This window comes from Microdochium trichocladiopsis (genome assembly GCF_020744255.1).
Source record: "Microdochium trichocladiopsis strain MPI-CAGE-CH-0230 chromosome Unknown B0I36scaffold_1, whole genome shotgun sequence".
NCBI lineage: Eukaryota > Fungi > Ascomycota > Sordariomycetes > Xylariales > Microdochiaceae > Microdochium > Microdochium trichocladiopsis.
In genome coordinates, this window is record NW_025763544.1 from 2,380,402 (window position 1) to 2,407,177 (window position 26,776).

Consider the following 26,776-nt stretch of genomic DNA (forward strand, 5'->3'; position numbering starts at 1 on the left):
AGTCCTTTCCACAACACGCTCCTGTGTGGCTATACCCTTGCCATCGTGAAGCGAGCTCACAGATATATTGCTGCCCACTCACCTCCTTTTGTAAGCCGTAGACAAGTCTCCGGCACTATCAGTTCAGCAGTAACCTAACGGGGCCTTTCTCTCTAATTAGGAGTCGCCACTGCTTTCCCCAGAGTCACCACCGAGTCAGTGGTGTTCTGGCTTTACCACCACTCAGCCAAGATGACAAAGTCCTGGGACACATACAGGAGCATCATCGTCGATCTCTATGCAGATCGTACGCTGGCCGAGGTCAGGCAGATCATGCAGCGGGACTATGGCTTTGATGCTTCCACACGGGCGTATCGGGGCAGGCTGATCCGATGGGGCGTCCGCAAGTACAACACGCGGCGGGCGGACGGCTCCGTGAGTGGCGATGAGGACGGCGACGGGGCCTCGAGCTTGTCGGATGCCGACTCCCCTCTGTCGGCACGGCAGCATCGGGGGCGAGAGCATGGGTTCCATAGCCCTACGCAGCAACAACAGCAGCAGCAGCAGCAGCAGTATCACCACCGTAGTCAGAGCGATAGCCATGCTCGTGATAGGGATGGCTTCCAGAACAGCACCCTTTACAGCAACCACAGCCCATTGTACAGCTCGGGTTACAATGATGATGATGACATACAACCACCTTATCTGTACACCAGCGGGTCAGTACTCTCAATCCTGAAGCCGTAGGCTATGACCACGGCCGCCACGACGTACCGTATAGAGCTCTGCTAACAGTAATCTGGACAGATATCCACAAGTCTCGCGAAGCTCGCCAGCAGAAGGCTACAGTATCTGGTCGGCCCCGGATGACAGCCCGTTTTCGCCCGACCATAGTCAGGCACCAGGCCAGGTGTCCTACTCGGCTCCTTACTACAGCAGCCACGGTTCGCCGGATTACTCGTCCTACGACAGCGGTTTCTACGCCTCGCCGCACTCTGCCGGGCCAGCTGGCTACGACACCACGGCGTTTCCCAGCTTTGGAAGCGTAGACGATGGTCACGGCAGCGACTACAGCCCACAGCACTACCGGCAGCCAAGCGAAGGCAACATGAGCCACCAGCCACAGTACGCAGCATATCCTGCCAGTGCTAGGCACCATGGACAGCCTACAGAAAGCTCACGGCGTGGGCACCGAGACCGCGGTCGAGGCTGATCAAGACCTGTGGCGATTCGGCTCAACAACCTCTTTACTCGCGCTTTCTCCCCCTTCCTCTCTCACACTTTCCCAAATTTAGAGAACGATACCCATATCCCATGAAAAGCATCATGGTCGATACATCTTTCCAAAGAGTCATACTTTGACATTTTCCGAATCACGACTCAACGATGAATGATTAATTCTAATGGATGATAGTAACGAAGCCGGGCATGTCTACATTAGAGCGTTAGGATCTCCTTTCCCTCATCTTTTGAGCTCGCTGCGACATGCTGCTTTGTTCAGCTTTTCATTACATTGCGTTTTTCCCTGACTAGCACTGCGGAGGGGTAAGGATCCATTCTTCCGCGCATGGCACAATCCTCCACCCAGTTGCGAACATGACTGTCACATCATCATCACCACCATCTGTCACACTCAGTGCCACCATTGTTATCATCACGAGCAAGATCACGACTTGCATGTATAGATCCCTTCTAATTGTCATGAATACGATTCAGCCTAATGGCAACTACTCGCTCCTGCGGTTCCTGACAACTCCTATATCATGATAGGACGTCAAACCTGGAGGCCTCCGTCCTGTGATCCCGGCTACCTCTTCCTGATTGTGAGAACCCCATTGAACTCCCCCGGCCAACCACATTGCAAGCCACTTCCGCAACTACCATGCATGCCAGGCACACAGACACACAGAAATCACCAACTCCTACCTTAGCTAGCCAGCCGCAAACATGGCCAATGGGGGAGGGAAACAGTCCGGGGTGGAGGCAAAGCAGGAAAAGAGGCCATCCCTGCATGGGATGCTGCACTGCAGCCCTACCCAAAGCCAAGTGGCCCCCCGCGTGCAGTTCGTGTGTCAAGGGTTGAGGAGCACATACACTCGCCTGGGGTACCCGGGTAGGGAGGTGGGTTTCTGTGCACCTAGGTAGGCAGACAGGCAAGACAGCCAGCCACAAGACCACGCGAGCGAAGTGCCTACCCGGTCTTCTACATGCCCAGACCGTAGAACTTTTTGAGACGCCGGCCTGCCGATTGGACCGCGAACCATGTCTCTCTCCAACGGAGGCGAACGTCCTCGGCCCCTCCCTAAACTACCTTAAGGTAATGACTACACCACACTTGCACCGCACCGACCCAAGAGGAAGCGGGGAGGGGGGCACTTTGAAGACCCTCCCAGAGGGAAAAGAGAGACCTGTCAAAAAGGGGCAAAGATAAATGATCATTGTCATTGACAAGTCCGAACGGGCTGTGTGGGGAAGCCAAGACCGGGCAGGGCACGACTTGGGACGCGGCCGGCGGCCGGCGGCGTGCTGCGTCAGAGAGACCTGCCGCTTCTTGGCGGTACGATACACCGATTCCACAAAGTGCTGCTGCTGCTGCTGCTGCTGCTGCTGCTGAGCCCATCATCTGGCGGTTTTGGACTACGGACGGCGGGCCGGTAAGTGAGGCTGAGCTCTCTCACGTGCGCACTCATGCACGCGGGCGGGCGGGCAATCTCCATTCACTCAGATGGATCTCATCATCTCATTCATGATGGGTGTCATTATCAAGCTATTACATACATACATACATACTGCAAGCGCCAACAAAGTCCCCGCTTTGTATCTCGGGCGCTTATTTCGCCGCAGACCGTCCGTCCTTCCTGATCCAGCTCGCGTCCCGCTCTCATAGAGAGGCTAGGAGCGAAAGAGCAGTCATTGGCCCATCCATCTCGCCTGACACAATTCAAACCACCCAGGATCGGCTTCTTGCGGGAGAAAGAAGAAGTCATGAACCATGAATGATGCTTGGACAAGGGGGCGAGGGGGTCCGGGTTCCCCACAAGGGTCATGCTAGGCTAAACTTGCAAAGACTCCGGGGGGCCACGGCGCGCGGAAGAAAGAAAACCGTCAAGCTCATGTAAATTAATCTGGGCTGTTCGGGGGGCTCCAGGCTCTAAACATGCAGAGGCCTAATCCTCCATGCTAGGTTTGCAAGGTAGGTACCTAAGGTACATTGGTTGCAAAGAGGCTATGCAACCAAATCAAAAAGCGCCCACGCCTCTAGCGGCCCGCCCCTGGTTCGGTCGGCCGCCCGCCCGCCTGCTTGCCCGGGGAGCCTGGGCACTCTCTGCTTCGGAACGGATCGTGAGTAAGCGCTGGCTCGCCTGACGCGGGTGGGCAGTATAATCCGACCCTCAAGATGTTATCTGTTTTGGGCTTGGTTGCTGCGGGTGTTATCTCTCTAGGACAGTGAGTCCGGGATCACGGTAGACCGGCATACTGGTCCCTTCTCGCGCGGAATGGGACCGTGTTCGGGCAATTGCATCGCCCTCCGATGCCCAAGCACCGCTGATGGTAGTTGGGACGCGACGTGGGATTCGGGCATGCAGTTGCCAAGAGAGGCTCAGCACCACGTGGGAACATCGCAGTATCGAGAGCCTTGACTTGGAAGGTCGGACACCGATGATGGAAGGAGAACTTATGGAGAAGCATATGTGTCGATGTGCCAATGATGTGCAGTTTTCAAGTTTGACAGATGCTATGGGATGATGATGCTTTCTTCAACTCGGTCTTTCCCTGGCCATGTGGAGATTCGCCGCTGTCGTCTAGACCTTGTAGAAGCAGAAGGCCACATAGAAGTTGGCGCAGTCCATCTCCTCGGGCGAAACCAATAAGTCACCACGGCCTCTTCCGCGCACCCCCATACGCTCGCTCAGAGGACCCAGCACCGGATCGTCCTTCTCCTGCTCCCAAATCTCTCGGAAACTCTGATGGTACTGCAGCTCGAGGTTGTAGTCCTCGGCCAAAGCTCTAAACGCGTGCCACGGCACGACATACTCGGGCACCTCTTCGACTGCCTCGTCCAGGAAAAAGTTGTATTTCCAGCCGAAAGGTGGTCGGAAAATGCCATCTTCGGGCGTTTTGCCAGGGAACCTGACGCGGTAGAGGTCGTTGCCCCACTCGGCAGTCTCTTCGGCTTCGCCTTCTTCGGCGTCCTCCTTGAGCTTGCTGTTGTCTCCCTCCGCTGGCTCCTTCGCCTCGCCGTCCTTCGTCACCTTCTTGGCCGCCATGCGCTCGTTGAACTGTGTGACCTTTTCGCCGATCACATCGGAATTGGGTATTGTGCCGATGAATCTACCACCCTTCTTCAGTGATGCAGAGACGTTCTGCAGCATTCGCCGCGCTTTCTCCTCTGACTCGAAGGCATAGTGCATGCAGAACATCATGCTGACAATGTCGAAGCCACTCCGGCCCATGGGCGAGGTATCAAAACCGACTTGGCGAATGACCTCAATGTCTTCGATGGACTCGCCATAGCAGTCCTTGACATGGAAGCGTGCATCAAAGAGCCGCGAACGATGCCCTCCACGATAGCCACCACGACCACCACGGCCACCACCACCGCGACTCCTCATCTGATGATAGCGTTCTTTGGCTTGATCTATGGACACATCTGCTGGGTCCAAGCCAACATACAGTGCCACATGTTGCGGAGCTTGTTGCCACTTCCCCAGATCGCCTCCCTTACCGCAGCCAATGTCGAGGACGAGGAGCTCATGGTCGTTACGGCCGGCCATATCGCGGCCGCGTTCGTGGGCGCCTGGGGTATGATCCTCGTCAGGAGAGAATTTTTGAATAATTGTGCTCTTGACCCAATTGTTGAAGCTGCGCAGCCCTTTGATGCGACTATCGGTCCGACGCCAATCGCGGCCGCGCTCAGGCACGGCGTTGTAGTGTTCACGCACTACATCGTGGGTACCGCGCTGACCAAGGACGGCCTGGGTCGTTGCGGTGTCCGCAGCAGCTTCGCGGTCGCGTTGTTCACGACGCTTCTGCAGCTCTTCGGCTTGGGCGCCAGTGATGCGCGCCCGCTGGCCCGGACGTTTGAGTTTTCGAGGGGCGTCCGACGGGGACGTTGAGCGCTGACGCTTCTTGACGGGCTCAAGCTTCTTCGCATCGAAAGGCTGGGGAAGCTCGTCAACGCCGGCCGCGTTTGACCGATCGTCTCGACGGACTGGAGTATCGCGAGAGTACGTGTCGGAGTGCTTCCGTCGCTTGGCCGGTTCAAGCCGCTTCGCATCGAAGGGTTGGGGATAGTCCTCGTGAGCATCGGCCATCGTGGCCAGAGTGAGGCGAATGTGCCGAGTTGCTGAGGATGTCGCGTGCGTGGTTGGGCGGTTGTCTAAAGTCTCTGCTGTCAGATAGGTATGAGAGTAGGGGCGAGCCGGGGCACGAGTTCACGCAGGGCGGGGTTTTGTATCGATTGAAGTTGTAAGTTTGGGAAGCATGGGCAAGAAATTGTGAGGCGCGACGAAGTGCCGAAAGCAAGCTGAAGCGTGAATGCAACTGAAGTTGGGGATTGTGGAGCCCGCAGGGATATCAGGTCGCACCTGCCTCGTCTCGAGGATGGCAGCTCGCGCCTCAGAGGAGCCTCAAGTATGCTTAGCTAAGCACATTATGCATCAGACTATCTCCACCACCACAAGTCACCTGCGGATATGGGTGAGGCGTTGACATGATGGGCAGTGTATGTCGTGTTCAATGGCTACTTAGCAATGTGGCCGTTTCCTTCCCGTTAGACGGATCGGACTTTCTGGGTTGTGTGAGAATGGTAGTGACAGTCAACCAGTGCCCGGGGCTGGCCAGTTGCAGCATCTTTGCGCAGCGTACGTCCGCCCTGGCAGCCTGACGCTCGGACCATGCCCTGCTGGAGCGAGCAGTGACGCCTGCCCGCCATCAGCTCTCGGTGCACCACACGCAGGCATTGGCTCCAGAGAGAGAGCTCCTCCAGCTTCAACCCACAACCCCACGGACGCCTCGCCTCGTGTGCAACCACCGCCATCTCCAGTCCTACCACGAAACCTCCACTGTCAAGCTCACACGACTTTGAGCCCCTTCAGTCCGACCAACCTCGGTCTCTCCGTTCTCTGCGCTGGGCTCCCCCCTCGCACCAGCGGTCTCCCACCCTTGTCAACTCAAGCCTTTCGCCTTCATCACCATGGGCTCCGATCCTCAGTACGCAAAGTGGCCGCTGTTGCCCCTCGCTCAGCATGTCTTCACCCTCACAAACCCCTACGCCGCCCGGCCCGCCCAGCAGGCCGCCGTGAAGAGCTTGCAAGATGCCATCAACGAGCATAAGATGGCCCCGCTCTATAGGTACCTCGCCCACCCACTCGACGGCATCCTCAACGCCTCGGGCGAGTCGACATCCTCCTCTGCCGCGCAGCCTAGACCGACAGGCCGGAAACCCAGTGCGGCCGGCATTACCGGCGGTCGCTCAACGACAGGACCTTCACTGCCATGGGACGAGGCCGTATACCAGCAGCTCAAGGCAGACAACGACAAGGAGCTCGAGGAAATCCAGAAGGAGGAGGAGGAGGCCATTGAGAAGGCCGGTGACACCGAGGTTTCCGCTGCCAGAGGCAAGCGCGCCGAGTTTTATGCAAGGATCGGCGACAAGGAAAAGGCCTTGGCCGCCTTTGATGAGCTGCTTGAGAAGACTGGCATTCTCGGCACCAAGATCGACCTCGTCCTGGCCAAGATTCGCATCGGCCTGTTCTACGGCGACAAGAACTTCGTGAAGAGCAACGTCGCAGAGGCGAAGACACTGGTGGAGACGGGAGGAGATTGGGACCGCCGGAACCGCCTGAAGGCCTACGAGGGCCTACACCTTCTGACCGTCCGATCATACAACCTCGCGGCTCCACTGCTGCTGGACTCTTTGTCGACTTTTACCAGTTACGAGTTGTGCACGTACTCCAACCTCGTTGTGTACTCAGTTCTGGCTGGTTCAGTATCTCTGAAGAGGGTGGATTTCAAGAGCAAGGTTGTGGACGCGCCTGAAATCAAGGCTATCCTGGGTGCAGATGGCGAAGACAAGCTCCTAGCATTGTCAGGCGCGATCTCTGCAGGGCCAGGTGCCGAGGATGCCGATATGCAGGATGCTAAAAGCACAGCTACACCGGCGACCAAGAAGGGCACCGCAGTTGTCAACCTGACCACACTCGGAACCAGCACAGACCAGCCAGAGGCAGAGGTCGCCGTCGACTTTTCGCCACTGGCCCAGCTCGTCAACAGCCTGTATAACGGCAGTTACAAGCACTTCTTCCAGGCACTTGCCTTGGTTGAAGAGCAATTCCTGACGCAAGACCGCTACCTGCACGAGCACAAGGGTTGGTTCGTGCGCGAGATGCGGTTACGCGCCTACCAGCAGCTTCTACAGAGCTACCGAGTTGTCGGTCTTGAGAGCATGGCCAACGACTTTGGCGTCAGCGTGGACTTCCTTGACCGGTAAGTTCTTAAAATTGACACCTCCATGATACCGTGGCGGGGTTTGTACTAATAGACGCATCTGTTTCAGCGACCTGGCCAAGTTTGTCGCCGCTGGCCGTATCCCCTGCACGATAGACCGCGTCACAGGCAAGGGCATCATCGAGACGAATCGCCCCGATGACAAGAACAAGCAGTACCAGGACGTCGTCCGGCAGGGCGATCAGCTCATCACAAAGCTCCAGAAGTACGGGCAGGCTGTCCGCCTGCGGGGAAGCGAAAGAGCGTAGACGAAGTATCGTGGTCCGGGCTGAACTCATTCAATTGACCTTGCTGCTGCAAACGACAAACGGGGCGGGCAATGGATCAGTGGTGCATAGATGTGAGCAGACATGATGACACAGATGTGTGCTAGAACACCCGGAATAGAGAATAAAAGACTTCTGGCACAAGTACAGGACGCCAGTTGCTTGTAAAAACAGTCTAGAATCATAAGACCAGTCAAGTCTGAGCCTCATTGATGCACACGTCTATGATTTCGTCTAAAAAGTGACTCTATCTATCTGCATTTGGGGGGCACTAGAGCCAACGGGGGAGTCCAATCCCCAGATCCAGGCAAGACATTGTATGTACTTTGCAAAAAAGAAAGCAAGCCCTGGGGTCCGATCTTGTGAGAAACCAAGAATAGCAAGCCAGTGACACAGTGCAGCTGAATACACATACCCTTATATCATGTGCAGGCGGTGGTTTTTTTTTCCTTTTCATGAATCTGACCAAACGACTAAACCCCGCGAGCCCTTCCGGACCACTTCTCCAGCAACAGGGCTTTCCCCTCACCGGAACTCGTTCATAAAGTCCTTGTGGAACTTTGTGATGCGGCCGACCCAGTCGGTGCCGGGGGCCAGGAACGTGGTGCGGAAGTGCAGGGTGCCCTCCTTCTGGCCGAAGCCAGCGCCGGGGACGACGCACACGCCCGTGGACTCGAGCATGCGCATGCAGTAGAACTCGTCGGGCTTGCGGCCCTCCTTCTCGGCGGCCTGCTTGGCCTTTTCGGGGAGCGTGATGGTGGGGAAGAGGTACATGGAGCCCTGGGGCTCGCCGCACTCGACGCCCTCCATCTCCTTGAACGCCTCGTAGAGCGCGGTAGCGCGGACCTTGAGGCCCTCGAGGATGCCGTTGTACTCCTTGTTGTAGAGCTCGAACGACGGCTCGCCCTCCTTAGGGGGGTTGACCATGAGCTCGACGATGCACTGGCCGATGACGGGCGCGCAGAGCGTGATGGAGACGAACTTGTAGATCTGCTCCTCGACCTCCTTGGCGAAGCCGACCAGGTCGAAGTATCCGCCGCGGTGGCCGCACTCGCCAACCATGCCCTTGGAGATGGAGTGCAGGGAGGCGAGCTCGACGCCGTCGTACTTGCCGCCCGGGTTCTCCTTCTGCAGGGTCAGCAGGACCTGGCGGAAGCTGGTGAACTTGCCGACAAAGACGTTGGTCTGGTAGACCTCGTCGGCCATGACGACCAGGTTCTTGTCGGCGGCGAACTCGAGCACGGAGCGGATGTCCGACTCGGGCAGCGAGGCGCCAGTAGGGTTGCCTGGGTTGATGATGACAATGGCGCGGACGTCGGTGCCGTCGCTCGTGGCCTTCTCATACGACTCCTTGATCGTCTCGAGAGAGGTGCCCCAGTTCGCCGCCTCGTCAAGGTAGTAAGGGACGCATGTCGCATCAAGGACCGCTAGCGAGGCAGTGTACAGGGGATACTGAGGGATGGGGATGAGGATGCCAGTGTTGGGAGAGGCGCAGAGGACATGGAGCAATGTGTTGACACCAGACGAGGCACCGCCAGAGAGGTAGATGTGGGCGGGGTCGGCAGCGAAGCCGTCTCTTCCTTTTTGCAAAGGTCAGCAAATTGTACGCAGAGAGATGAATCGGAGGATTCCAGTGTGTTGAACAACTTACTCTCAAGGAACTTGGCGACGCTCTCCTTGATGGCAGGCACACCAGCGCTGGCACTGTACGCTCCTACGTTGCCAACGTTGCTCAGCAGCCACTTCGCCCGGGCAACGACATCGCTCTTGTAGCCCAGAGAGTTGATGAGGACATCTTCGTGCTCGAGCAGGGTCGGGTTCTCGAGCAGACTGAGGACCTGGCGGAAGAAGGTGATGGGCTTCTGGTCGAGCTGCTGGGGGTTGCCAATGTTGGCACTGATGACGGTGTCAAAGGGAAGGCCGGTGTCGCCGCCCTTCCGGATCCGGGCCCGATACTCTTCGGACTTGACGGCCAGCTCGCCACGAACGGCGTACTCGGCCTTGACAACGTGCTGGTTGATGTTCTGTAGTGTGAGGCGACCCATGTTGGCGGTGGTATGGAACGATGACCGCGTGCGGATAGCGTCGTTCGCAAAGCAGAACGAAGTTGCGTGACTGGACCTTGGTGGGGTGAGTAGAGCCGGAGACCCTGAAAGCAAAAAAGACGATCGCGATAGCGGGGTCGTCGAGGTTGTCGCCGCCGAGTGAGAAGCGCGATCGGCACCTGGTATAGTGCCGAAGAAAATGTGCTTGTCAGAAAAATGGGCCTTGGTGGTATGTAGCTTGCTTGCTTCACCAACGGACGACGTGGATCACAACAGGAGATATATCAGCCCAGAGCAGCCGATGCAGAGATCAAATCAGGCGAGCGAGACCAGTTCTTAAGGCTAGTGAGGGCATGAAGAGGAAACCAAAGGTGCAGCAGGGGCCACTGGGGGACGTGCTCGAGTCGACGGGCGAGCCATGACTAGCTGCCGCAGACCATCCCAGGATTGGTGCAGAAGACGACGAGAATTGCACCGCGGCACTCGCCGAGAGCCATGATGCGGCGTGCGCGTGGCGGGCCAACGACGTAGCACCAGGCTTTAAAAGGCGACCTGGCTGGGATGTATGACAGTTTGATGCGATTCCCGTCGTAGGCCGAAACCGGGGAGCCGATGAAGGCCTGTTTGGGCTTGGGTCGGGTCGGAGCCAAGGCCACGGCAGGGGACGGAACGGAAGCAACCCATGCTGACGAAGGCGTGCGTGAAACAGCGCAGACCCGAAGAAGGGTCCATCTCTTCCAGCCTTGGAGCAGTGCGTGTGGGGGGCAAGCCTACACCGTGCCGTAGCTCTGGAGGTCAGTCGCTTTCCAGCTCGGCGGTTGGCCCCCTCTCAGCCCTGGACGAAGCTCGAGTGGGGAAGCTGGCTTGCGACCCTTTGTCAAGCTCACTGGATGGACAATGGTGCCGTCGGCAAAGGGTGACGAGGTGGTGAATGGCAATCCGCCGGATTGAGAAGAATCGAAAGCGAGAGAGAAACAGAAAGAAAAAAACCCGAGCCTTACCTGAGGACACGGAGCCCACCTCTCGCCGCTGTCCCTCTCTGCTGCTGTGCCCGTGACTGCTGCCGCTGATCGAGTTGAGCACCCCTGATGAGCGTGGGATTTGGCGGCTGGTCAAGGCGGCGACAGCTCCCACGCGCCGTGGGGTGGAGACCCTGACGGCACCCATTTAGTCAAGATGCTGTCGTGGTTCGGCGTGCGCTGCGGTGGGATGGGATGTGCTTGATAACAGCAAAAAGAGGCGTTTCGCAGTCGTAGGGCGCGGGGTGCTCGTTGAGAAAAGGTAGCAGGCTCGGCCGTGCGAGGGGATTGTGATAAGGTGGGAGAGTGCGGTCAAGGCACCACAGGCTTGGTCCTGGGCGGCAAGCGAGCTCGGAGCCCCCAGAATGAGCGCTTTCAATATCCCGTCTTGGACCCTCCGCGCTGTCACCACACCATCACTGCACTGTCTGCTATCCGGTGCACCCCACAAGACGATTTCATTTTGATCAATCGACAGCACCTTCCCCGGGAATATAGCCAAGGCCTTTCCTCACACAGGGTATTCCAGTTGGAACGTAGAGAACAGCCGTGTCAGCTCTTGGTGACGGCCCCCCTCATCAACAACCACCTTCACCAACATCCTTAGCCACTGCACCTCGAGTAAAGCAACCACTGTGGGCTTGCATTCGCTTCCGATTTCGCTTAGTTGTCAGGTCTTAATAATAGAGGAGAAATGGAAGGGTTATGTCTAATGCGCGTGTAAATATATCAGTGAAGGCGCTGCCGGAGAAACAAAACGCAATCCGATGAACCTTCTGGCAACTGGCTCCTCTCCCATGGGTATTCCAACTTCAACCACGTGCGCTCCATCCACACCCTTCAATTGTTCCCTTGAAGCAAAGAAAGTCGCCGGCAGCCTCTCTCGAAACCAGGTGCGCAATCTCTTACTCCTGCAGCTTGACATAATTGCTTGGGAATATTCCTGTCCGATTGCCAATTTGGCCCGTCCTGAGTCACATTATTAGCTTATGTCTCAAGGCAGCCATGCTAATCGCATAAATGGGAGCTTCACTTACCACCAATCGTTGTCGCTCGTCGTCTTTTTCAACACTGTTATCACTTCGCCCTTCTTGAAACCAAGATCGCCAGGCTGGTCTGCTTCGAATGTGAACTGTGCTATCGCCTGGTCCTTCTTCAGCTGCGGCTTGGGCGCGAACGGTCTCGGCGGCGGCGGCTTCTTGCCGGCCGCTGACACAGCGTGGTCGTTGCCTCCCGCACCAGATCCAATTGTGTTGGACCTGTTGATGCCTGTACCAGAAGGTCGATCATAGACATCATCCTGCCATGTGCTGCTTCTCGAGGGCCTTCCGAACTCATCCCGGGTGCGGTTGTTCTCTCCCTCGCCATATGCACTGCCGCGCCGGCCTTCCCAGACGACGTCATCGTGGTTGTTGTCATAAACTGGCGAGTCATTGTACATGGCGCTGTCGACAGCTTCGCCCTGGCGGACGCCCGCAAACGCGCGCGAGTTCAGAATAGTCATAAGAGGAGCGGCTTGAGGGGGCGACGGGATTGCGCCATTCAGGAGCTGCGCGGCTGTGAGACGCTGACCATACAGCTTTTCGTTTGCATCTCTCCTCTCAATAATCGCAGAGCCCTCCAGGGAGACGCCGGCGAACAGGCCCTTTGTTTTGCTATACGCGAAGATTCCCGAGACGCCCTTGAGTGATGCAGCACCCGCGGCCTCAGCATTCCGCCCGACAGGCCCAGCAGCGATCGACACGTTTCCGCCGAGAGTGATCGATCCTTGTTGCGAGAACGTCTTGACAGCATGCGAGTCGTTAAGGATGAAGACAAAGTCGGTGAGCTCGAAACCGATCTGACCGCCGAAGCCTCCTCCAGCAGTCATGATGGCCGAGGGAGCAGACCATCCGCCATTGGGCAAGCGGGCAACGACCAGCCCGGAGCCGAAACGACCTGAGCCGAGAAAGCCGGCCTTGAAGACTGTGAGAATGGCGAGACCCTGTGTACGCCGCAGCTCATGTCAGCCACAGTTCGAGTTTGCATTGCATCGTGAGGAGTCTGGGCAGGAGGCGCAGATGAGCCCAGGCAGGCAGCAGTCTCGGGGCCAGCGTACCTTTGCATTTGCGAGGATTGAGGCAGGAATGACTTTGTCGGGGCCGAGGGGTTGCCTGGGATCGATGAAGGAAGTCAAGATCTTGCCGCACTTTTTGCACTCCGCTGGAGTCAAGTATTCTGGTCAGTATGCATTTGTAAGAGGCATGCTGTAGTGACCTGGGGCGACAATGCGACGCTGGGAGCTTGTTGGCGGGGGCGCGCGACTTACACGACAGGTTCGACGGGAGAGGGTTGTTGATGCCCATGGCGAAAGGGCTGCGACCGCGATCGCTGGGAAATGGGACGTGGTAGAGGTGTTGCGGTGTGTGGAAGCAAGACCCAAAGAGAGAGAATCGCAGCAAAGTGTAGAGGTTGAAGGGTGGTGCAGGACGGTCGAGCTACGAGAGTGGATCGGATGACTGGCCGAGAGGTTGGAGAAACGGGCGTCCTGTCAAATGGGCACGCTCACGGCGGCGACTGCGGGGTTACGGTTATGACGGAGTGCCCGCAGGCGGAAGGAGCGAGTCGGCAGGGCTTGGGCTTGGGCTTGGGCCTGGTCCGGTAAGCGCGCCTAGGAATGTCACGATGCGGATAGGTCGGCAGCAGGCAAGTGGCAGAATGCTGATGAGGCCACGACTCCGGTCGGAACTACGCGCGCATGTGCGCCTCAAGGTCCGTGAAGCTCTTGTATTTATCCTCGAGCAACTAGGCGGCCGGCATGGCGAGAGGCAACTTGTCCAAGCAAGAGCGTCGTCAGCAAGTTGTTGCACAGCCCGTCTCGGTTGCGCCTGCGCTAGGAGGCGACGGACTGGGGAGGGAGCCTGCAGCCTGCCCAGCCCAGCCATGGGGGCCGAGATCGCCCATGCATTTCGTGGTGATGTACGTGCCTGGTGTAGGTACAGTCTGGGGTCTGGTCGCTACGTGAGCCAAAAGCCCAAGCAGCTTGGCCACATTGCTGCTAACTATCCACAAGTCCAAGTGCGTGGAGCAAATGCATGTTCTCACAAGTCTCATATGATGCAAAGGCAATAACTTGCATGGCCATATGATCGGAAGCCACAGATCACAGACCCGGACTTAAAGCGGGTCTTGGATTCCCCTTGCACGAGCGGGCTGCAGGTGCGGCGATTCCAAGCCAGCTTAGGGCACATTTCCCCAGACACTCCTATTCCTCGAGTTGCGTCACGTCACTCTCCCCATCCGCAACTTCCAGCACCCCCGAACACCGCTCTGCGACACAAGCCCTGGACCACAACATCGACCGACCGGCCGGCATCTCATCAGTGCAGCATCCCAAGGTTCCATCATCCGCCATGTCCGACGCATACGAGCGCGAGCGCCAGAACAATGCGCGCCTCGGCGACCTCGCCAGCAAGGTCTCGGCCCTGCGCGGCGTCACCGTCGACATCTACAACAACGCTCAGGACCAGGGCGTCATCGACTCGACCGTACGTTTTATCCTGCCGCCTACTTTTCGAAAGGGCCTGATGCGCATCGCCAATCTGGATGGGTACTGACAGCTCGCCGTCTTGTAGTCCGAAACCTTCTCGTCCATGACGACACAGCTCAAGGGCTCCGCTGGTCGGCTAGGCCGTATGGCCGCCTCGGGGAACAAGGTCGCCATCTTCAAGCTCTCAGCCATTGTCGTCGGCGTGTTCCTCGTCCTGTACTACCTCCTCAAGTGGATGTTCTGAAGCACTCCAGCATCCATGTGGCAAAAGGATCATTTTCCGGGGCGACGGTAGTTTTGAGCAGGCAGCGGCACATTACGAAAGAGAGCTGGAGCGAATGAGGGGATGCTGGGAACCTGCTTTGGCACTGGCGACTGACGACATGAATCCCGGGGATTCTTGAGGCTCCCGAGTGACAAAGTTGGCGCAAGTTGGCCGAGGGGGCACACCGGGCCGTCACAATTGGTGACCTAACGTGGTTGCAGCCGAGCGAGCATAGCGGGCACTGCGAAATTGGCACATTCTGGCGGCATTGACGGTGAATATACCACCTCGCCATGCGGATTCTGGCGAGCGTGAGAGAACCGCGAATCCCGGGCATCAGGACTAACCGAGAGCACTCTTGGATATAACGGCTCTGGCCGTGGCGTTCTTGCCTGGTAGGAAAAGGTCGCCCGCCGGAAACATGGCCCCGGGTATATACAAATTCGAAGGGAGGACACTACAGGAGTATCGAGGCCACAGGGCAGGTCCTTGATCAAAGCAAGTGGGCTTTCACCTCAGCATAGCAAATGGCGTTCAATAGGTTGAAATTAGCGTAATATCATAAGATACTTGAATAGGTAGAAGTGGTCGGTGCAGAGCTATCAAGTACATCCGTCTAAGGACACGAGCACTCAAGCTACGCTGGCCGTATAGCTCTTCACTAGCCAACAACCCAAACAACATCCATAACCGCCAGATACAACAACAATAAAGCCGATCCAAAAAAAAAAACCTGTGCGCTCCCAAGAGCGCCGACATATCTTACATCCCGGTTCACTTCGCCGCGGCCGCCGGATCCAACATCGTCCAGAGCAAGGGCCCCTGGACTACGATGATGGCCCCAAGGAGGAGCATCCCGCCAACCAACTCTGAGACCGTCGTCGGGCCGCTATCCATCACCATCTCCATCTCCTCCCATTCCTTGTCCTCGCCACGATACCCATCATTGTTGCCGTCCTTCTCGGTGTCTCCGTTTCCGTTTCCGTCCCCGTTCCCATCCGAATCATCAGACGACGACAACGACGACGACAGTCCTCCACAGTCGTCTCCGTCTATGCCGAAATCAAAGTCTGACCAGTCCCCGCGCCAGAACATAACCATTGCCCAGGGCAGGAGGACAAAAATCCCGAACAACCGCGCACCGATGGCGTGGTTGAGGTGCTGCGTCCATGTCTTTGTGCTGTTGCTGCTGCCGCTGCTGCTGCTAGTAGTAGTGCTGCTGCTAGTGGCGGTGGTGGTGGTGGTGGCGTAGTTGATAGCAGCAGCAGTCTGCGGATCGCACATGCTTGTGGTGGTAGTGGTAGTGCTGGGGTACGTGCTCGTTGAGGTGAGCACGGGTGCGGAATCGATGTTCGCGGCCATGGTTCTGTTTTCTGATGTGAAGCTCTATTCTGTTCTTTCGGAGTTGGGCAGGCTTGGTGTGGTAATGGTTGTATGGCGGCTGAGTGTATGCGTGTGTGTGTGTGTGTGTGTGTGTGTATGCGTGTGTGTTTGTGTGTGTGTATGCGTGTGTGTTTGTCTGATTTCTGATGCTGTCGTCCACGGGCACACACTGGTTTGCAGTCCGCGTGATGTGTGGTGTGTGATGTGCAAAGAGCCTATGCAACGACGTGTGCTGCTTGGCCTCACTGACCGAAAGTTGTGTGATGGGCTTAGAACTGTGAGGGGAACAGATGTCGACCGTATGGACCGTTGTCTACCCTTTTGCAATAGATGACTTATGCGTCTGGGTGATGAGCAGTGGTACTGTGACTCTTGGGGAGGGATACGAGAGTCACCGAAGACTGAGGAGACGCAAATGTCCATATATACGTATTCTCGCATGGGAGTTAGTGTCAATGCACCGGAGAAAGGTCATGGAATTTTAGAGACAAAACTGGCGGACCACTACGGAGCCATGAGTGTTGGGGCAATCTCCGTTGTCTAGGCGGGTCGTTGGCAATAGGCAGAACGTGCCGACTTCAGATGGGATGAGTTTGAATGAGCATTTCAGAGACCAAAATGAGGATGTTCATTGTGTCTAGCATTCACGGCAGGATGGCAAATCTGGTGGACCTAAAACATAACTAATTCCAGGCTCAAATGCTTGCAAAATCCTGAAACCTTTTTTTATATGCCCCATTACCAGTCTACTCGATAAAGTCTACTGCCATACGTTTGAGAATAGATCGTCGTTGCCGCCGGTCTTGGCCGCACCAGCATTACCGCTTGTTGTCGTCGTGCTGGTCGTCCAGCCGCCAAACTCCTCGTCCGCCGCGACCTTGGGCGCGGGTGCAAAGCCCCCAGACGCTCCCGGTACAATGCTCTGACTGGCAAAAGAGTTGCTTGTGGTGCTGCTGCCCCAGCCACTACCAAAAGAAGGAGTTGCCTGGGCGGGAGGCGCTGGAGACGCCGCAGGCGCTGGCTCTGGCGCTCCCCAGGCGTTACTGCCCCAGACGTCAGCCCCACTTAGTCCACTGGGAACTGCGGCGGCGACCGGCTTGGGCGCCGGGGCGGCAACGGGCTTAGAGGACAGATTGAATACATCTGTAGATGCGGCTGCTGGTGGAGAGACGGCCTTGGGCTTAGCCGCTGCTGGCTGCGGGGCCGGGGATGACCAGTCGAGCATATCGCCGAGGCCGGAAGACGCGGATTGCTGAGCTGGCTTCGGCGAGGTAGTACCGCCAAATGCTGCAAAAGGATCGTTGGAAGAGGCAGAGGGCTTAGCCTGGTGCTTCGGCGCCGATGGCTTTGCGTCAAAGAAGCTGCCACCGCCGAGGCTCGAGAACGAGGACGTTTGTTGAGGCGGAGATCGCGGACTCGACATGCTGCTGCCAAGGCCAGCAAAGGCATCGCGCTGCGGTGGCGGACTTTGCGTAGGCGAGGTCATGTTGCCAAAGCTCAAGCTGGCGAAAGCATCGTTGAAGCTTGCATTCGAAGCTTGTTGGCTTTGCTGGGGGGAACCTGCAGACTGCATGCCCCCAAACCCACCAAATGAGCCCTGCGAAGCGTGACCAGACTGCTGTGTCTGCGGCTGAGGCCGGGGTGCTGAAGCGTAGAGTGACAGAATCGATTGCTTGAGATCCGGTCTTGACTGGTTGCTGAGCCCGCCAGTGTTGGAAGTGCTGGACGGCCGAGGGGGAGCAGCGGGCACCTCCCCAAGGAAGTCGAGGCCGAGCAAGGAGTCTTTGGTATTGGCGACTTTGGGAGGCGCAGGGGCGGCTTTGGGAGGTGGCGGAGCTTGCGCAGAAGAAGGCCCAGCTGTACTGGCTCGCGGAGGGAGGTCATCGCCGCCGATGAGGTCGGCTTGAGGGGCGGCACGAGGAGGAGGTGCGACGGGACCGCGCTTGAGCGACTCCTTCCTCTCGAGGTTCTGCTTCTCCTTGACCACGCTCAGGGGCACGTCATCATCGCCCTCGCTTCCGAGTGTGGAGGGATCGGGCATCGGACCGTCCATGACCCAACGCTTGAGCTCATACTTTGTGCGGATGAAGTTCTCGATCTTGGCCTCGGAAGGGGCGTGGCCGGCCGCCAGCTTGGATTCCCAGTACTTGTTCGCACGTGCGTTGCCCCATTTCAGGATGCTCTGAAGTTGCTCGTCTGTCCAGGCGTCGAGGTCAACCGACTTGACTCGAGAGATGTGTGTGCCCATTCCGCGATGCACACCGGAGCATCGGATGCAGATGAAGACGCCGAGGTTCCAGCTGGCCCATCGTGGATCTGGTGGGTGCGGCGCACATGTCAGTTCAGGGGTTGGTCTGTGTACGGCGGCGCAGGAGTTACTGCGTGGAGAGACTCACGCTTGTTGCGCTTGCAATCAGCACACGTCTTGTTTGTCTCGAGCTTGAGGAGGCTCTTGAGGGTCTGCTGGTTCTGTGCCGCGCGCTCGGCGGCAGGATTGGGCGGTCTCCGCGACATGGCTGAGAAGTGGCGGGGTGCTGGCGGATGTTATCACACGCTGTGCTGCAGGCGAGGGGCGTCAAAAGTCTGGATCGATACCAGAGAAAAGCCTGTCGCGCGAATCGTGACGGCTGTTGCAATGGAGGTGAGGCACTCTGGTCAGGTGAGGCTCGAGACGACAGCGAGTGAATGGGGATAGGAGGACGTTATCAAGTTGCGAGCTGGCCGCACCGATGGGCGGCGTCCACGAAATGATGTATGTGGAGACCCAAAGGTGGGTTCCGCACCTGGGCCAGGTCGCCAGCCTAAAGGGGGCTCGGTTTCAGGCATCCTGAGTGGCTCCGCGGGGTCGCCAGTTCGCCAGCAACTTTGAGTCTGCTCAACGGTGGCTGGAGACGGAGTGAGTGGTCTGCAGCAAATCTGGGCTTCAACAAGTGTTTTGGGAATATTGCACAATGCTTGTTCAGACTAGGGACAATAAAAGGCACTTACTTGCTACACCATGCAGGCGTCACGGCATGTGGTCAGTTGCATGAGGTTTTGAGCAGGCAGTTCCCACCTGTTCAAGTTGTGGTGCCTTTATCAGCGAGGGTTGATTGCCTTTAAGTACATATTTGATAGACAATATGCCAAGAAAGGACTCTAGAACCTATTTGTATGCTCTGCTCGAGGATTTGGAAACAGGGCAGCGAAGTGAGCATGGTCGTGCGCTCAGCCTCGAGCTGATTACATTGACAGAATTTCCTATTAATGGCTGGTGCAGTCGCGGCAAGGCGCTGGCTGGGTGGCGGAGTTCCTTTGTCAGCGACCCCAGCTGAAGCTCTGGTGGGGATGGGCTGGGCTGGCTGCAAATCACTGACGTGATGGAATCATTGCGGCGGCGGGAGCGGCGGCGAAGGCGAAGCTTTGGGGCTCTGGAAGCATTGGCCTCGTTATCGTCACAGCACGCGGTTTCCACATGCTCGCCTCGCTCAATTCCAAATACACGACCACCTTGCTCTTTGACTGCAGCTCACAAACCTCACAGCCACTTTGTATTATTCCTCCTCAACCACGGCCTCGTGTATATAAAGAACCACAACGCCTGCCCGTGACCCGTTTCTTGATCCATGCGAATGCCTCCATTCTCAAGCTTCCTCCGCACCCTCTTCACTCTCTCCAGCCTCGGCCGAATCCGCGTCGCCTCCGCCCAAGCCCAGCAAGCACAAACCCTCCTCCGCCAGCACCAGCTCAAGTCGATGCCCACCATCCCCTTCCTCGGCAGTCTCTTTGGGTCCTCGTCCTCGTCGTCCTCTACCAAAATGTCGTATCCTGACCAGCGGACCGATGACGAGTGGCGCGCCGTTCTGACCCCAGGTTAGCAACCCCCCCCCCCTTTGCCCGACTCACCATTGAAAAAGCACAGCAACTAACTCAGAATCCCATAGAACAATTCCGCATCCTCCGTAATAAGGGCACTGAAGCTCCGTTCTCGGGCAAGTACGACAAGTTCTTCTCGGACGCCGGCGTCTACACCTGCGCCGGCTGCGACGCACCCCTGTACAAGGCCGACCACAAGTTCAAGTCGGGCTGCGGCTGGCCCGCCTACTTTGACAGCATCCCGGGAGCCATCACCCGCCACACCGACAGCACGCTCGGCATGCAGCGCACCGAGATTGTCTGCTCCAACTGCGGCGGCCACCTCGGCCACGTGTTCAAGGGCGAGGGATACCCCACGCCCACAGACGAGCGGCACTGCGTCAACAGCGTGAGCATCAATTTCTCGCCAAAGGATAAGATTGTCGAGGGCGGTGCGGCGGGCAAAGACGGAGAGGCCCAGAAGTAGCGTTGTTGAAATGTATCAGGACGTCCGGGCTGTTTGTGTAACATATACTAGTGATTTCAAGGCGAGCAAGAAAACCAATAAACTCGGTCCCCTCATATATTGGCTGGTGTGTTACTGTGTTGCAAATATGATTCCGTGCCCATAAATACGCAGTTCCAGCTTCTTTATGGAGGCCGTGGAGGTTTTTTGCTGCGGCGGCTTCAAAGTTACATGCAGAATGTTTAGACAAGTATGAAATCTTGCGATTGAGCAGAAGTCAGGCTCGGCAGTTCCGCTAGTTTTGATGCTACCAAAGTATCATGAAACGGGTCCCTACCTTCTGGCCAGGTGGTGTGTCCACCACTCAAGGTTGTCATGGTATACATTACGGCGACAGAGGCTGCTCGGTCACTGCCGTATGTAATTATACTTAGGAAAGCGAAAGCGAATCTCAATTCATATATTTAAGTAATTGGTGGTATCGAGATAGAAGGCGACAGTATTTTCGTTTTGTGGAGTAATGCTGTCTATTTGAGGTCAAAGGAAAAAAGTTGGGTGTCAATCTCGACGACGGCTAACTTTTATGTACGTTGCAGTTTATTGAAGGAAGGGATGGATCTTGTCTTGGTGTTGCTGCGATTGGCATCAGCGCCTGCCCGTTGTGGCCATTCCTGCTGGTCTTGGCCGCTACTCGCGCGTAATTCCTGGTGACGATCTGGAACCCCGCGATCATTCCTTGCCGTCGTTTCGCAGAACATACTCGACAATGGCCTGGTTTGGCCCAGCCCAATGGTCCTTGGCCCATGTAAACCACGCGGTGACAACACCAATCATTACAGCCCCGAAGACCACAATGCAGTAGTTCATCGACTGTGCCGTGACGGGGACGGCAGTCGGGAATGGTAGCCATACCATGGTGTAGCAAGTATAGACCATGGCGAAGATGTTGAGAGGAAGACCGAGCCGGCCCACGGTGAACTCGGACTTTGGCAGCCCCGTGGTGAAGCGTAGGTGGATAAGAACGCCGAGGATGATCGTGTAGCTGAAATACAGCGCCAACGAACAGAGCGAGGTGATTGCGCCTAGGGCGACAAACGTGTCTGCGTTGAGGTTCAGCATGGCCAGCAGTATGACCCAGCTACAAGTCAACACAACAGCGCGGACAGGAACCCTTCGCTTGCCGGACACATGGCCAAAGAAGGCGGGCACTGTTTTCAGCAAAAGTTAGCCTGCAAGATCTCGTTGTCTGGAAGGGAATGATGAGGAATTAAACTTACAGCCACCATCTCTAGCCCATGCCCAAGTCATTCTTGTGCCTGACGAAAACGTCGACATGGTGCATGCTAGGGAGACAATGCAAAGCCCGACGGCCAGCACAGTGGCAACCGACTTCGAGTTCGTGGAGGTTTCGAGGAGGTGCAGGTATGGATAAGACGCATTCACGACGTCCTCCAATGGCGGCATACAGATCTATCCCCATGTTAAGCGTACTGGTGCGGACAAAATAGGGGGGTCAAACTAACAATATATGTAACCGTCATAATGATTCCCAGGACGCCGTTCGTTGCGAGAGAGTATATCATAGCCAAAGGAGCAGCGCGCTTGGCATTCTTGGTTTCCTCGCCCATGTGAATCGAAGCCTCAAAGCCTGGGCAGGTGGTTAGCACAGTCAAGTATTTTATGGCGCAGCGTTGCGCCGGCGTCGGGAAATCTTTACCAATAAACATCCATACCTGGGTGAGCATTCCCACATTCCAGGAGACGAAGTCGCTTTCCCAGCCCGAAAATTTAGTTGTAGTCAAAATGAAGCTTGGACTGTTGCGAGGCGACATAATCCACAGAGTTATTAAGGTGATGAAGAAGAAACAAACATTGACGATACCGGCGACCAGTTCGACCCAGGGGACAATGCGAAAGAACCAGATATTGATAACCGTCAAGAACAGGAGCAACCCCATCACTATTAGCGTTGTACGCCAGCCGCCGTTTTCATACTCCGGATAGTTGAACTGGATGCTTGCCTCGAGAAGGATTGCGCAACCATTGAGAACGCCAGTTAAGCCGCAGGCATAACCAAGCCACGTGGCCCAGCCTGACATCCAGCTGAGGAATCGCTTGCTCCCTGGCGGGGCGAAGTGGAATGTCCAGTAATATTGCGCTCCGGCAAGAGGCAGTATCGAGGCCAGTTCGCCGAGTGAGATGGCCTGTGCAAGGGCTCCGATGAGCGCAATGATGAGGTTGAACAAATATGCCGCCGGGCCGCCGTTGAGCAGGGCATAATACATGTTTCTTTTTGGCGGGACGATTGAGAAATTAGTATCTGCATCTTGAGCTCGTTTGCAGATCCCCATTGTGAAGAGGAGAAGAGCACAAATGCCTAACAACGTACCCTCCCATACCAGACCAGGTGCCGAAGTATACCAGCGAGAAGCAAAAGATCTGCGCGCTCGAAAAGAGACGCCGAGTTCTGGTTTGTTTCTCCAGATAGGAAACATCGTCACGGGCTGTCGGATGCCCAGAACGATCCTTGCTTGGCGAAACGTTGACCTGGGTCAGCTCAACCTTGGTCAGCTCAACCTTGGTAACGGACGGCGGATTGAGCATTATGGTAGATTGTCGCGACCTTGAGTATCGAAATGATGACTCCATAGAAGCGAGGCGCGGAAAAGTGTGAGGACTGAGCGGGTCGACACTCGAGAAGTTCAAGAAACACACAATTGCCGCCCCAGTCCAAGGTCGATCAGCATGTCTGTAGTACTTGTGCAAAGCGGGATCTCAAGTGACACATGGTGCCTTTCAACCAATGCCTAAGCCCGGTTATCTTCCGCAAGATTGTGCAAACCGTGGAGATTTGGCAACGCCGGACCATTCCACAAACAAGAGCCAACAATCGGTGGCAATGACAGCTGATACACCTTCGACAAGTGTTGCGGTTGTAACCCTCGGACTGCAGGGGTGTTATGCATAAACCTTGCTCAAGCAGAGGATGGCCAGATCAACCCAGGTTCGTCACTTGGCGACCACGAATACGCAGGAATTACCAGCGTCACACGACGTACTGAAAACGGATCGCGGGTCGGGTGAGTTGAATGCAGGACCAGACCAGATCTTGAGCCACCTGCCGTGGTACACAACCGAGGAGACCAGGGTTCTAGACAAGGTGGAGCGAGTGTCGAGGAAGTATCCATCCTGAAGACGACGCAATTCCTTCGAGTTGTAAATGCATACATGCTTGGCATTTCTGCAAATCCCATGACTTTTGACCGTACTCCATTCTGCGAGATTAAGCTGGTATGCCAAGCTGCAACCACTCTCGGATGATGTGACGAATCAGGCAGTCAAGTTGAAAGAAATGCCGCCACTAACGGATGAGCCGAACCAACAACGCAACTACGCCTTGCACTGCTTGCATCTGAGCAGTGGAGTGCAGATAGTTGGTCCAAAAGTCCTGGGTCAAGAGCTGCATCGGCTGTGACCCCACCCCAAGGCACGGCCCGGAGGTTCCAGTCAAGGATTATATGCGGGAGTGCTTGACGGGCTGCAATATGCGGCACGCATACGAAGAGATTTAGGCGGATGAAACCAAAGCCGAGGAGGAGGAAGGCTCCAGGGTTCATCCGATATTAGCAAACATTAGAAGGTCCCGAGACAGCTCACTTTCCCCAAGGCTTTTCAGTGGGTGTTGCGGATATGTACCTTTAGGATCGAAACAAAGAGAGTTTTACGAGAATTCAAGACCCTGGAAGATGTATTCATGGTTCGACGGGATGGGAGGATGGCCAAGGGGCAACGATGTTGATCGTCGATCGACGCTCTGAACGATCGTCAATCGCAATGCACGGTGTTCATGGATCCCCCTACCTTGTCACAAGAGAGGACAATGATCCAGCGACTACAGATTACAGACGAGAACAGGCCTGCCGCAAGTCACTCACCCGTGCTACCTTCCATTGGAAAATTGAAAATTTGGCTCGGAAGTCAATCCGCTGAGACATGGATCAATAGAATCTGTCCGATCCGGACAAGCCACAAGGCAGGGCCCGACAACTAACAATAGAACGGAAGTTGGCTAGGGACAATGGACGCCCAGCACAAACGTCTTCACCATCAAGGAAACTCCCGGCCGTTCCACTCGAAGAAGAATTCGCCTCCCACTGTACGGGGTGCGTAGTTTTCACAGGGTCTCTTAAATTGATGACCAACCACATTATCAATTGCCTCAATCCTTCTACCCTGAGTGGTGGACAACACGGTTGCGGCATGTGAACATAATACGAGCCCAGCCAGCCATGAGATTATGCAGTGACTGGAGAGACTCCCCGTTCTTGGCCGGCCTGCACTTACACTAGACCAGCAAACTTTGAATAGAAGCTTCTCTTCTACTCCTTTCCGTCATGCTGCAACACGTAGTTGACAATGGCCTGGTTAGGCCCAGCCCAGCTGTCCTTGGCCCAGGCGAACCAGGCAGTCGTGGCGCCGACCATCACAGTACCAAAGACGGCGATGCAGTAGTTCATTGACTCCGCAGTAACTGGGAGCTCGGTCGGAAACGGCAACCAGATCATCATGTAGCAGGTCCACACCATGGCGAAGATGTTGACCGGCAGGCCCCATCGGCCGATGCTAAAAGCGGCTTTCGGCAGGCCCGGAGTAGTGAACCGCAGATGGATAACGACCCCGAGGATGATGGCATAGCTGAAGAAGAGGGCCAGTGAGCACAAGGAAGTAATGGCCCCCAGCGCGATGAATGTGTCGGCGTGGAGGTTCAACATGGCCAGCAGAGCGACCCAGGTACAAGTCAGCAGGACTGCTCTGACCGGGACGCGCCTTGTGCCGGATACATGGCCAAAGAACGCAGGCACTAGGTATGATGGAGTCAACTGGTCAGCTCTGGAAAGTAGACGCCCGGCGTGGCAAGAAGGTCTTGTAGCAAAGGAGAAAAACTCACAACCCCCGTCTCGAGCCCAGGCCCAAGTCATACGAGTCGCGGAAGCGAAACTGGACATATTGGTGCCCATCGAAACGACGCATATGCCAACAGTCAACACGGTAGTTACTGACTTGGACCCGGTCGAGGTCTCTAACAGATAGAGGAATGGATAGTCGGCCATAACGATGTCCTCCAGCGGCGGCATGCAGATCTAGCCACTATGTTAGGCAACGTTGAGTGGTAGTAGTATGTTATCCTTACGATATATGTCACGACCATAATGAGCCCGAGGCACCCATTTGTGATCAATGAGTAGATCATGGCCATGGGAGCATTCCGCTTAGCGTTCTTGGTCTCTTCGCCCATATGGATCGAAGCTTCAAAACCTATAGAAACAGTCAGGCCACGAAAGGTGACATCCTGGGGGTAGTCGCTACATACCAATGAAGAGCCAGACCTGGGTAAGCATCCCAATGTTCCACGACACAAAGCTGTTCTCCCAGCCCGAGAAGTTTGTGGTAAGGATGAACTCGGGATCGTTCCGCGGCGACATGATCCAGAGCGTAACCAGAACAATAAAGAAGAAGCAGATGTTAGCAATCCCGGCGAGGAGTTCAAACCACGGAACGATGCGGAAGAACCACACGTTTACGACAGTGAGGAAAAGCAGTAGGCATAGTACAATAAGGGTCGTACGCCACCCCCCACTCTCGTAGTCAGGGAAGTTGATCTGGATACTGGCCTCGAACAAAATAGCCGACTCGTTTAGGACGCCTGCTAATCCGCAGACGTAGCCCAACCAAGTTGCCCAACCAGCAATCCAACTCAAAAACCGTCTACTTTTCAAGGGAGCGAAGTGAAACGTCCAGTAGTACTGCGCGCCGGCAAGTGGCAGTATCGACGCGAGCTCGCCTAGGGACAGAGCCTGCGCGAGAGCGCCTGCGAAGGCGATGATCAAATTGAAGAGATATGCAGCTGGCCCTCCATTAAGTAAGGCGTAGTACATGTTGCTGTGACCAGTTGGTAGATTACCGGGTCAGCTTCTTTGCTAGGTAAAGACAGAGTCTCGTAGAGCTCGACGCATGCCCGACTTACATGCCTATGCCAGACCATGTCCCGAAATACACGAGGGCGAAACAGAAAATCTGCGCGCTGGAGAATAGCCTCCGCGTTCTTGTCTGTGTTTCAAGGAACGAGACATCGTCACGAGGTGCTGGTGGTCCTGAACGTTCTTTGCTTTGGGAGACGTTGATGTCTACCAACTCGACCTTGTTGTCGAGCATGATGTCGTTGACGAAACGTACGCAGAAGAGATCACTTCTAGCACGTTTGGGAGGCTATGAGAAGAACACGAAGATGGTATAATGGGAGTATGGGAAATCCTCTGACCGGTGCCAGTGGTATCAAGCCTGAGCATAGGTTAAAGATAGCAAGTCAAGACACCGTGGGACAGAAAAATATAGCAAGCTCCCATTGCATGCCTCCACGCGTATGCTGCCCCTGGTCAGTGGCGCAGAAGAACGGATTGACAACCTGTAGGACCTAGGGCCG

The 26,776-nt window shown here is 56.1% G+C and overlaps 13 protein-coding genes across 13 annotated transcripts; 4 read left to right on the plus strand and 9 right to left on the minus strand.

The window, feature by feature from the left end:
- Positions 1-231: 231 nt before the first annotated feature.
- Positions 232-1,192, plus strand: B0I36DRAFT_344084 (Clr5 domain-containing protein; the record flags this gene model as incomplete). The annotated part of the gene is made up of 2 exons (XM_046156228.1): positions 232-698; positions 787-1,192. The coding sequence occupies 2 exons, from the start codon at positions 232-234 to the stop codon at positions 1,190-1,192; spliced, it is 873 nt and encodes a 290-aa protein (XP_046018375.1).
- A 749-nt stretch (positions 1,193-1,941) lies between these two features.
- On the minus strand, positions 1,942-2,442 carry B0I36DRAFT_310455 (uncharacterized protein). The gene has a single exon (XM_046152255.1). It carries the CDS (start codon positions 2,241-2,243, stop codon positions 2,052-2,054), a length of 192 nt encoding a protein of 63 aa, XP_046018376.1. The 5' UTR covers positions 2,244-2,442; the 3' UTR covers positions 1,942-2,051.
- A 1,340-nt stretch (positions 2,443-3,782) lies between these two features.
- On the minus strand, positions 3,783-5,294 carry B0I36DRAFT_234140 (mRNA capping enzyme-domain-containing protein; the record flags this gene model as incomplete). The annotated part of the gene is made up of 3 exons (XM_046149279.1): positions 3,783-4,136; positions 4,233-4,540; positions 4,586-5,294. The coding sequence occupies 3 exons, from the start codon at positions 5,292-5,294 to the stop codon at positions 3,783-3,785; spliced, it is 1,371 nt and encodes a 456-aa protein (XP_046018377.1).
- An 881-nt stretch (positions 5,295-6,175) lies between these two features.
- On the plus strand, positions 6,176-7,736 carry B0I36DRAFT_234684 (26S proteasome subunit RPN7-domain-containing protein; the record flags this gene model as incomplete). Its single annotated transcript, XM_046149340.1, has 2 exons — positions 6,176-7,467; positions 7,538-7,736. 2 exons carry the CDS (start codon positions 6,176-6,178, stop codon positions 7,734-7,736), a joined length of 1,491 nt encoding a protein of 496 aa, XP_046018378.1.
- Positions 7,737-8,279: 543 nt separating this feature from the next.
- Positions 8,280-9,799, minus strand: B0I36DRAFT_371047 (aminotransferase class I and II; the record flags this gene model as incomplete). Its single annotated transcript, XM_046159980.1, has 2 exons — positions 8,280-9,334; positions 9,406-9,799. The coding sequence occupies 2 exons, from the start codon at positions 9,797-9,799 to the stop codon at positions 8,280-8,282; spliced, it is 1,449 nt and encodes a 482-aa protein (XP_046018379.1).
- Positions 9,800-11,574: 1,775 nt separating this feature from the next.
- Positions 11,575-13,262, minus strand: B0I36DRAFT_8761 (uncharacterized protein). The gene is made up of 4 exons (XM_046163495.1): positions 13,127-13,262; positions 12,917-13,020; positions 11,856-12,802; positions 11,575-11,787 (listed from the first exon to the last, which is right to left on the minus strand). Exons 1-4 carry the CDS (start codon positions 13,161-13,163, stop codon positions 11,724-11,726), a joined length of 1,152 nt encoding a protein of 383 aa, XP_046018380.1. The 5' UTR covers positions 13,164-13,262; the 3' UTR covers positions 11,575-11,723.
- A 948-nt stretch (positions 13,263-14,210) lies between these two features.
- On the plus strand, positions 14,211-14,591 carry B0I36DRAFT_357640 (uncharacterized protein; the record flags this gene model as incomplete). The annotated part of the gene is made up of 2 exons (XM_046157833.1): positions 14,211-14,345; positions 14,433-14,591. The coding sequence occupies 2 exons, from the start codon at positions 14,211-14,213 to the stop codon at positions 14,589-14,591; spliced, it is 294 nt and encodes a 97-aa protein (XP_046018381.1).
- A 456-nt stretch (positions 14,592-15,047) lies between these two features.
- On the minus strand, positions 15,048-15,493 carry B0I36DRAFT_8806 (uncharacterized protein). Its single transcript, XM_046163503.1, has one exon. The coding sequence runs from the start codon at positions 15,369-15,371 to the stop codon at positions 15,147-15,149; it is 225 nt and encodes a 74-aa protein (XP_046018382.1). The 5' UTR covers positions 15,372-15,493; the 3' UTR covers positions 15,048-15,146.
- Positions 15,387-15,974, minus strand: B0I36DRAFT_357641 (uncharacterized protein; the record flags this gene model as incomplete). Its single annotated transcript, XM_046157834.1, has 1 exon — positions 15,387-15,974. The coding sequence occupies one exon, from the start codon at positions 15,972-15,974 to the stop codon at positions 15,387-15,389; it is 588 nt and encodes a 195-aa protein (XP_046018383.1).
- A 781-nt stretch (positions 15,975-16,755) lies between these two features.
- On the minus strand, positions 16,756-18,509 carry B0I36DRAFT_357642 (uncharacterized protein; the record flags this gene model as incomplete). The annotated part of the gene is made up of 2 exons (XM_046157835.1): positions 16,756-18,311; positions 18,392-18,509. 2 exons carry the CDS (start codon positions 18,507-18,509, stop codon positions 16,756-16,758), a joined length of 1,674 nt encoding a protein of 557 aa, XP_046018384.1.
- Positions 18,510-19,792: 1,283 nt separating this feature from the next.
- On the plus strand, positions 19,793-20,316 carry B0I36DRAFT_235178 (Mss4-like protein; the record flags this gene model as incomplete). The annotated part of the gene is made up of 2 exons (XM_046149378.1): positions 19,793-19,847; positions 19,919-20,316. 2 exons carry the CDS (start codon positions 19,793-19,795, stop codon positions 20,314-20,316), a joined length of 453 nt encoding a protein of 150 aa, XP_046018385.1.
- A 708-nt stretch (positions 20,317-21,024) lies between these two features.
- B0I36DRAFT_357644 (amino acid permease) lies at positions 21,025-22,899 on the minus strand (the record flags this gene model as incomplete). The annotated part of the gene is made up of 5 exons (XM_046157836.1): positions 21,025-21,503; positions 21,573-21,765; positions 21,819-21,943; positions 22,013-22,584; positions 22,685-22,899. The coding sequence occupies 5 exons, from the start codon at positions 22,897-22,899 to the stop codon at positions 21,025-21,027; spliced, it is 1,584 nt and encodes a 527-aa protein (XP_046018386.1).
- A 1,775-nt stretch (positions 22,900-24,674) lies between these two features.
- On the minus strand, positions 24,675-26,508 carry B0I36DRAFT_357645 (amino acid/polyamine transporter I; the record flags this gene model as incomplete). Its single annotated transcript, XM_046157837.1, has 6 exons — positions 24,675-25,156; positions 25,277-25,436; positions 25,487-25,611; positions 25,667-25,999; positions 26,066-26,235; positions 26,321-26,508. 6 exons carry the CDS (start codon positions 26,506-26,508, stop codon positions 24,675-24,677), a joined length of 1,458 nt encoding a protein of 485 aa, XP_046018387.1.
- Between the last annotated feature and the right edge of the window lie 268 nt (positions 26,509-26,776).

What these genes read in the sequence shown, in the direction of transcription:
- B0I36DRAFT_310455 (XM_046152255.1), bottom strand. Translation starts at nt 2,243, where the DNA reads ATGGTTCGCGGTCCAATCGGCAGGCCGGCGTCTCAAAAAGTTCTACGG.
- B0I36DRAFT_8761 (XM_046163495.1), bottom strand. Translation starts at nt 13,163, where the DNA reads ATGGGCATCAACAACCCTCTCCCGTCGAACCTGTCGT. An exon ending in CAATCCTCGCAAATGCAAAG is followed by an intron (nt 12,803 to 12,916) that starts GTACGCTGGCCC and finishes CGGCGTACACAG; the next exon opens with GGTCTCGCCATTCTCACAGT. An exon ending in ACGAGCGACAACGATTGGTG is followed by an intron (nt 11,788 to 11,855) that starts GTAAGTGAAGCT and finishes AATGTGACTCAG; the next exon opens with GACGGGCCAAATTGGCAATC.
- B0I36DRAFT_8806 (XM_046163503.1), bottom strand. Translation starts at nt 15,371, where the DNA reads ATGTCGGCGCTCTTGGGAGCGCACAGGTTTTTTTTTTTGGATCGGCTT.